The 9853-nt window shown below is 41.2% G+C and overlaps 1 protein-coding gene across 1 annotated transcript; it reads right to left on the bottom strand.

Annotated features, from left to right (window-relative positions):
- Positions 1–2358: 2358 nt before the first annotated feature.
- On the bottom strand, positions 2359–8910 carry LOC124006266 (ubiquitin-conjugating enzyme E2 S-like). The gene is made up of 4 exons (XM_046316174.1): positions 8424–8910; positions 6908–7055; positions 4778–4968; positions 2359–4589 (listed from the first exon to the last, which is right to left on the bottom strand). The coding sequence occupies exons 1-4, from the start codon at positions 8424–8426 to the stop codon at positions 4236–4238; spliced, it is 696 nt and encodes a 231-aa protein (XP_046172130.1). The 5' UTR covers positions 8427–8910; the 3' UTR covers positions 2359–4235.
- Between the last annotated feature and the right edge of the window lie 943 nt (positions 8911–9853).

The following is a 9853-nucleotide window of genomic DNA, read 5'->3' as shown; positions in this document are numbered from 1 at the left end:
GATCACACAACACTATGTGTGGAGAGATGAAACTACAGTTGAGTTGTTTGGAAGGATCACACAACACTATGTGTGGAGAAAAAAAGGCATAGCACACCAACAGTATGGTGGAGTGAGCATCATGTTTTGGAGCTGCTTTGCTGCCTCAGGGCCTGGACAGCTTACTATCATCGACGGAAAAATGAATTCCCAAGTTTATCAAGACATTTTGCAGGTGAATGTAAGGCTATCTGTCCTCCAATTGAAGCTCAACAGAAGTTGGGTGATGCAACAGGACAACAACAAAAAACACAGAAGTAAATCAACAACAGAATGGCTTCAACAGAAGAAAATACACCTTCTGGAGTGGCCCAGTCAGAGTCCTGACCTCAACCTGATTGAGGTGCTGTGGCATGACCTTGAGAGCAGTTCACACCAAACATCATATTGCTAAAATGAAACAGTTTTGTAAAGAGGAATGGTCCAAAATTCTTCCTGACCATTGTGCAGGTCTGATCCGCAACAACAGAAAATGTTTAAGTTTATTACTACCAAAGGAGGGTCAACCAGTTATTAAATGCAAGGGTTCACATTCTTTTTCCACCCTACACTGTGAGTGTTTACACGGTGTGTTCAATAAGGACATGAAAACGTATAATTGTGTGCTATTAGTTTAAGCAGACTGTGTTTGTTTATTGTTGTGACTTAGATGAAGATTAGATAAAATTTTATGACCAATTTATGCAGAAATCCAGGTAATTCCAAAGGGTTCACATACTTTTTCTTGCCACTATGTGTGTACAGTTTACTATCAATTGGCAAAGGAGAGCCTCAAATATCACATTCATTTGTACATATCCGCTGTATACATGAATTGCGGCAAAGTTGGTTCCTGTTTCAGTCATGTCTTTGGTCACATCGGTGTGGGTCTTATAAAATAACCTAATGATTGGTTGACAATAGATCCTCCCACAATGCAGGTGATGGCTGCAGGATGGAGTTGGTGAAGAGCACCTGCAGAAACGTTCTGTCGACTGCAGTCAAACCTTCATGACCTGTGATCACATGATTTATGTAAAGTTGGGCACGTTCAAGTGGATCACTTTTGCCAGATCGTGACCATCGTTAATCACTACCATATAAAATATATTGCATTATAGTTATAAAAATTGACCACCTGGTGCCTACATGTCGACTGCAGGAACCTTACAAACATCATGTAATCAAAGGTCATGCGGTTTCTGAATTCGCCGCCGCAGTTGCTTCTCAACACCTGCGATATGAGACGTTCTAATCATTTAAATGTAGACACATTCAGTTTTCAGCTTGTGAATGTGTGATAAACTTTTACATTTATTCTGAAAAACTTTCGCAAACAGCAGCTATGTTGACACTGCCATGTGTTCTGAGCCTTGCTGTTGGAAAACTACTAGTGTCCAACTTTCGGCTGTTGCAGATGCACCTCCCCAGGCTTCACCCGAAGACTTTTGTCTAGTCGGCTTCATTACGCTTATCCCCCACGCCCCCCAAATGTGACCATTTGTACAATTATCCTAAAATCCCAGAAGAAATGACACATTAACATAGTATGATAGTCTTTTTGGTTCTGTTATGTAGACCAGTATCAGTGTTTATGCAGACATCGTTTCAGCTTTGATCTAACTAAATGAGCACCAGTCACAACAGTAGCCTGTTCTTTATGAGTAAAGCCAAGGCTGTGTGTAAAGTAGAGAATTTCACACAAGCAAAAGCTTCAGGGCCTTTAGCTGTTAGGAAGATGGGGCCAGAAAAGTTGGATCCGCAGCCACTCCATACTTCCTTTCCCCATAATCGTCAAGGTGGTAGGGTACTCCGATAGATGGGGACTAGAAGGTGAAAAACCTTTCTATAGGGGGGTTTCCTGGCATCACCTCCAGCCCAACACCCAGGTGTCTGGGGACAACTACCAGGATAAGGCAGATATTTCCACCCAGATGGGTAGCTGGTTGCTCTGCATGCTGCTCACTGCAGCCAAGCCAGAGGAAGGAGCCCTTCATCACGTACGTCAACTGACAGCCTGCTTGCTGGGGGTACGTTCCACTAGACTAAACATGTGTGTATGGAATTCATGACAATGGGTGGAGCTCAAGAGTGTAGTGGCTCCCTCCTTCGACTTGTCTCCCCTGTTGCTTTTTCACCCATCCTGTGTACTCAGACCTTTACAGATGAAGAGGAAATTAATCCTGTATTTTACTATGAAATATGCCACAACCTACATTCAGGGCTCTCGAAAAATCTGATATCTCCCTTCCATCAACATACTACTGTACCACAGAAAGCAATTCACACCATAATATGTTCAATATCTTACCAACACTGAAGACAGAACTAGATCACAAATTTTTTCCCAAATATTTCTGATTTATTTATTTAAATAACTTAAAACGGACACAAAAATACCCACCTGTTAAGTTCTGCAAGCATCTTCTCCCACCGAAGTAAAAGACAACTGTTGATTGTTTCCTTGGGAAATGTAGGCGCCAACATGCATTTAGATCGGAGGGAGAAAACATGCCCAGGAAACCCAGCCAGAGATCATCGACTGGAGAGTTCCTTTCTATCAAAGTTGTTGAGGCTTCCCTATTGACAAATACATCGTTTTTTTCCAAATCTGGCCCATATGGGAACAGGATAGGAGCTGGATAGTGCATACGACCGGAGCAGGTTTTTGATCCATACAAATCAAATGAAATTTTTTTAACAATAAAAGGTTCACAAGTACACTATTGGCAAATTAGTACTAAAGACCAGATGTGCAGCTTTGACCATATAAATAAATATCCATAATTATACATGAGATATAATTCATAATCAATGATATGCACAATCCTGCACCCTAACCTAATCCTGTATGGACAATAACCGACTTCATACACATACCAAGACATCTGAATATAGGCATGTCACTTTAAAACCACTATTCAAATACTGGACAATGAATAAACAATGACAATTTTGTAAAAATTCAAAAACAGAAGTCATACATGGGGATAAACATTTACAAAAACAATAAGGGCGAAATCATTTTTTCAGACCAAATGCTGCTCCCTTCGTGTCCATCTCATTTTGACCACGACTAGACAAACATTTTCTAGGAAAACTGCTCATTGCTGCTTCCTCATTTGACTACCCAATGAATGACCATCTCATCATGTTTTGTTTCACTCTATGAATCAAAAAATATTGCATAAATGACTAAGTCCTCCACCCGTAGTCCCTTCCAACAACCTGATCTCGTATAAGGTAACTCAACTCAGACGTGACAAAACATCTCACCAGTTTCCCAACACGAGGCTAGCTGGGCAGTACACAGTACCATTTCAGCAACAGGAGCCATGTCAAGAAGGGGGTGGGGGAAGAAAGAGACATTTTCTGTTTTTGCAAAATATCCAAGACATTTTGTTTAGTGAACACTGAACAGAAAGAAGCCTAATTTCAGATAGGGGAGATGAGTCAGACTGACGCTCTAACAGTCTTGCTACTGTATGACACACACAATCACTAGTGCTGTGTATGAAACACAATAAAGCCTTTCTCAGATCATGACAGTGAGGAACCATGGAGAGAACTAACACACATCGGTGAACCCATTTCAATTCAGTCACTTTTTCACAACATCCCTTTTGTTTTAAACAAAACGTTCAGACATGTTTTCCCATGGAAGAAGTGGTCAGAAAGTAGTGATGTTTTGGACCTAAATGTCATAAACATTCAGGATATCAAGGTGCTCAAAGTTGACCTATTTTGCATACCCCACCCTACCAAGAAATCACTAAATAGTCTGACAACCCGCTTTGCAAGCTTTTAAAATATATCAAATCTCAACTGTTTATATTTTCCAGTGATGTAGACATGGATGCCTCATTGTGTGGTTCGCAAAAAAGGGGTCAAATTTGAGCACCTTTATCTTTTGTGTTTTGACATTGAGGTCCAAAAATTCACTTTCTGAGCACTTCTACAACAGACAAATATGTATGGAAGGTTTCATTCAAATCAAAAAGGGGTGCTGTCAAAAAGTAATTGAATGTATATGGATTTATCCACAGGGGATTGGGAGAATATATGGCAACAAGGAATGAACAGGAATACAAGATGCAATGAGTACAAAAGGGACAGTAGAGTCAGGGGGATAGAAAGAGTCTGGGAGAGGAGGACAATATTCAGTATACACACACACACACACACACACACAGAGAGAGAGAAAACTCCAAGCAGCATTAGAGTCGTCTCAACGCTCGCTTTTTATCAGTTTTCTTCTTCCCTACAACATTACTATTGCTACTACTGGAGGTAGTACTGCTTCCATTGGCTCCGTTACCCAGAGCAGCAGAGGGGGCAAACCCTGGCCCCATCGCCCTCTTGGTAGGGTCCCCTGCGTGTTTTTTGGGCTGGGGGCCATCGGCGGGGTCCTGGGGCACCCCCGACGCCCCTCCGTGCCCCCCCATGGCATGGATCTCAGTCAGAAGACGAGCACGGGACGCATACTCTGTATAGTCCTCCAGGAGCAGACGCCCCGCCTCCTCGTTGAGAGCCGACTCAGGGTTGGGATGGATCATAAGGCACTTGATAGTCTGAGGGGAGAGAGAGAATGAGCACCAGTGAGTCATCAGGGTATATTTCAAGGTTTTCCTTGAACCAAGCAGAGATGACTATACAAAATGTTAAGAATATAAAATGAACCAGATACAATATTTTCTTTCAACCTTTGCTATTTTGGATTATTAAGAAGCATCCATAGAGATGCTTAACTGTTTCGTACCAGTAATACATGTCTGAGTCCCAGCTCTGCCCTCCAGTCCCTCTTCAGGACGTTGACACAGATCTCTCCCTTGTGGCCCACATTAGGGTGGAAGATCTTGGTTAGGAAGTAACCTTTCGGTGGTGCAGCAGGGAAGTCCTTCCCCAGGACCAGGCGCATCCGGAAAACACCCCCAGCAAACGGGGTTCCTTCTATTGAAGCACAATAAATAAACCACGTCAAGCAGGGGTTGACATTACTGGTTGTCCAGGGCAGGTAAACTGAACAGTCGGTAAGGTGGAATCTGCCTTTTGTTCTGAAGACTAGCGTTCATTCACGTCGACTCGTGTTCCATTTGTTCATGTGCATAAGCGACTCAACAAAAAAAGAAATCAAGCCAAGTGATCACACAGTTCTCCCTACATTCTCTTTCGCCTCCGTTACTCGTCTCACTCCACTCAGATCCGACCGCTCCCTCTACACAAACGAGTTGCGCACCCAAGATCCCATTAAGACTATAGAAATTACTGCCTATAAAAATGCATCTAACAGATGGGATACACAAACAAAACTGTAGACAAGCTACATTCCTTGCCAAATCACGACAGCTTTATCACAAATTCAAAAATGGACTGGTTAATTAAAGTAGGGAAATGTGTTCCAACTACGAGCTGCAGATTTAAAAAAAAAAATGAATGCATCTGGTCCATTTAGCGAACTGCTAGTCTGTCATTTACAATAGGTTACGGATGGACATATGTAACAAAAACATTGTTTTGATGAAGTCAAATAGCCAATAATAAGTTCATTACACCCTGTTAAAACAGGAGTAGGCTAAACGTGCAGTGATATTGATGAGAAAGACGCACCTGTTTCAGTAGCAAATGTCAGTAGTCCATAATTTAACAAATGACCTTGCAACTCAAGTAGGCCTAAGTGTTTTCCAGTTCAGACAGTGAAGATTGGACAACTAAATCAAATGTTTAGGCCTTTGTGCCAACTGCCTCTAGTAGTGTGTTAGCTAGCCAGTGTGTAATCTGAGCATAGTTGAGGTCTAACCCGAATTAGCCACGAAAACTACATTGAGAACAACTTTTCTGGAAGCTGTGCTGCAACTTTTACCCCACATGGACCAGCCCCTAGCAATTAGTTTCAGCCAATGGGCTTCAACTCCTCACCATTTGAGTAACAGTCAACAAGATACACACAGCAGTACCACTTGGCTGCTGAGCTCTACTTTCAGAACCTTTGTCTAAAAAGTACCGGAGACTTAAATTTCATGCCTCTATGGAGTATTTTACATGTGTGATCATTACTTCATACTTTAACACAAACTTGAACCCTTTTCATCAGAAGTCTGTCAGAGTAAAGGCGTCTGCATGCTTCCCAGCCGAAACAGTTCAGAAGGGTGTGTGCATATATTAAGACAATATTTTGTGCCGTTTTTGTTAGTTTTGGACTTTGGTCCATTTTTTGTTGTTTGGGCGTACACTTTTTCTTGCGGCAAGCCAACGTTGGTAGCCAGAGTCAGTAGCCGAAGTCTACACCCCTTTGTCAGTGATTAGCCAACAGTAGGGATTCTTCAGTGAAGTCGGTTGTCATTTAAAGAGAGACGACTCATTTTCATGAAAATGTTTCATTGCGAAATACTGCAAACATCCTTGTCAGAAACATCAAAACTATTGACAGATTTCTTGAGTTATCTTAGATTAATTCTGACTATGTTGAGGAAGGAAATACTGGCTAAGGCATTTAACAATGGACAAACAATACTATTTCTGCTTTTTACTTGTTTTTCCAAGCGAAGGTCTTTTAAGGGAGTATGCGAGCACACTCGCTTGGTTCGCCTAGCTGACTTCGGCTAACCGCCAGCTGAACTGAAGCATGCTGACACCTTAAGGGAACTTCTTTACAGATTTAGCATGAAACTTATGAAAAAGGGGTTTGAATAGTGTCATAAGTGTGCTGACTCATTCAAACAAAGTTACTTTATTTTTTTATTTGTACATGTAGAAGACCATTTTTGTTTTTTGCCTGTACTTGCCCAATGGACAAGTACCTTTGATAGCTTAATGTCAACCCCAGCATGTTCTACATTACAGCTTTCCTAGGCAGACAAAACATTTCCCATGACACAGAGGTGTGAGTTACCTGGTCCCTCGATGGCTGTATGGAGTTCTGTGATGTCTTCTTCGCTGGGGTAGATCTTGATGCCCTCAGGGGGATCTGCAGCTAGTGCAGACACCTCTTTGTACACCAGGCGCAGAACCTGGGGCGGCAAGTTCTCTACATTGGAGTTCTATAAATGGGGCACACACATACATTACTATTCTGTCCTACTACCAACAGAAAGGTGCAAATATGGTCAATACTATAGATATGGAAACCACACATCCCATGATCACAAACACATCAATAACAGGAAAATCTCAGCCAGGGACAATTTCAGTAAAGCTGTCACCAAAATGGTTGCTCAGAATCAATGTAGCCATCTACTGTCTGATAAGCCTGTAGCCGATTAAACCCAACTCCACGATTTATGATGGAGATGAGCTGTGATTAGTGTGAACAGACTGGAGCTCCTTAGTCACAAAATCTATTTGAATAAAAGACTACTGATTTCAACACCCAAAGAATGGCCCATACACATTTCTGTGTAATTGCGGGGGATTCTTTGGATGCAATAATCAGTAGTTTTTGATAAAAACGATATTGTATGGGACTAAGGAATTCCAGTTTGCCCACACTAGTCGCTGCTCAACTCGTAAATCGTGGAGTTGAGTCGAATACAGTACAGGCCAGGTGGTGATTCACGTTAATATCATGAGAGTGCAGTGGATAAACTGTGTATCACAACTGACAACTGCGATATCAGCCAATGTCTGGCAGTTTACTTCATTGATAAATGTACAAACCGGTCAAAGTTAAGATATTGTATTTGCATTTTCTAGCCATACAAAACGGACATCAAGTAAGCCATTCTGTCTTTGTCAAATAAAGCTAGGTTGTAGCTAGCTAGCGAATTAACAGTTAGCCGAAAGCTGACTAATGGTAGCATTGCTGCCTACAATTACTGACTAGTTCACATCATTGTCAAATTAAATAGCTAACGTACCATTACATCGCCAAACCGTTTAACATATTGATGTAGTTCTTATTACAACTCATCAATTTAACTAGGAGAGGAAATAAGATCTAACATTAGGTAGGTAGCCAGCCAAATCATCATCATCATTAGGTAGCGAGCTAACTTGCATAGGTAGCTACATACGCAAACTTTGGGGTGTGTTAATTAACGGTATGATAGTTAATTTGCTGACAATCGTGTAGAAGTTAGTTAGTGATTAATCTTTATGTTGGACAGTTTTCCATTTAAAATGTGTTCGGGAGAAGTGTCAACACTGAACTAGCCTGCAAAAGAAAATCGTAGCTAACGTTATATCAGCTAACGCCAGTTAGTTAACTATAGCAAGCAAATAACCAACTAACGTTAGCTACCCAACTTAACTAGTTAGCTAAGTTAGGTCTCGGCTAAGTAACGTTACTGTAGTTAGCTAGTTAACGTTAGCTAAACAGCTGGCAAACAATTTGACTTGCTTTGTTAGCTAGCTAAATAACCAATAATTGTATCCATTTATGAAAGTGTTTGTAAACTATTTTTACTTACCATGTCTTCCGAAGAATATTAGTATTCAGGTGACTGGGGCTAGCTAACTCTGTGATCCTCGTCTAAATAGCAACGGTAGCTAGCAACTAATAAACGCTTGTAAGCTTGATCGATGAGAAAGTGGTCCACGACACCTCAAATAAATGAATAAATGCAGTTATCGCCGAATATTTATTTCTCAAATGGCCAAGCAAGCGATCAAGTTATGCTAACGCGTTAGCCAGCTGCAGCTTGCTAGCTGAAATTCTTCTCCTCAAAAGTTCAGATACACTGATAGCACGTAAACTCCAATTCGTTATTCTGATAAAAACAGCATGATTTTGTGGGTAAATAACGTATACAGTAAAGGGAAGCGAGTTACTGGAAGAAAGTTTTTTTAGCCAAAGTTATGTGGTGGCCAAGTGCTAGAGTAGCTAGCCAGCTACTATTTTCGTTGACACGGAACACGACTACGTCTCCCAAATGAAATTGTGTTGTCTTGACCAATCGGTATTTTAGCCATACAACACGTGTACAAACAACCTAACCAACAAGACCAATCACATATCGTAGGTGCGCCGTCGTCATCATACTTGACATTTCCACCAGCCATCCAAAGTCGAGAATGTCAAAAATGATTCCAAGCCATAGGTGCGTTTGAAAAACTCATACCCACCTAGAGGGTAGGCCTTCATCTTGACAGACAGCCGCACACAATATAAACTTTTTTTCTAAACTTCAATATAACCTAACCCCAGTGAACCCAACTCTACCATAGAATATACCAAGAGACCACAGTGTCGGAGGAAGGCATAATAACTGGCCGTGATTGATAGTCCCATAGGGCGGTGCACAATTGGCCGAGCGTCGTTAGGGTATGGCTGGGTAGGCCGTCATTGTAAATAAGAATTTGTTCTTAACTGACTTGCCTAGTTAAACTAAATAAGACTTCTAAACAATATTGAGACATAGCTAATCAAATGGCAACCCTGACTACCTGCATTGGCCCATTTTTTGCACTGACTCTATGCACACTCACATATAGTTACACTGACACCCCAACACACATGCATATGGACGGCACACACTCACCACATACACTGCTGCTACAGTCTATTATCTATCCTGTTGCCTATTCTCTTTAACCCTGCCTATATGTACAATACATAGCTACCTCAATTACGTTGTACCCCTTCACATTGACTCTGTGCTCGTACTCCCTCGTTATTCACTGCATATTTATTCCTTGTGTTACTATTTCTATTTTATTTTTATTTGATCTTTAACTATGCATTGTTGGAAAAGGACCCATAAGTAAGCATTTCACTGTGAGTCTACACCTGTTGTCTACGAAGCATGTAACAAATACAATTTGATTTGATTTTAATTGAATATTAGTCGAGGTACCAGTCTTTTTAGCTAACATTCAACTCCTTGCCACTCCTGTCATT

This window comes from Oncorhynchus gorbuscha, linkage group LG19 (genome assembly GCF_021184085.1).
Source record: "Oncorhynchus gorbuscha isolate QuinsamMale2020 ecotype Even-year linkage group LG19, OgorEven_v1.0, whole genome shotgun sequence".
NCBI lineage: Eukaryota > Metazoa > Chordata > Actinopteri > Salmoniformes > Salmonidae > Oncorhynchus > Oncorhynchus gorbuscha.
This window is presented reverse-complemented; position numbering and strand designations above follow the sequence as displayed.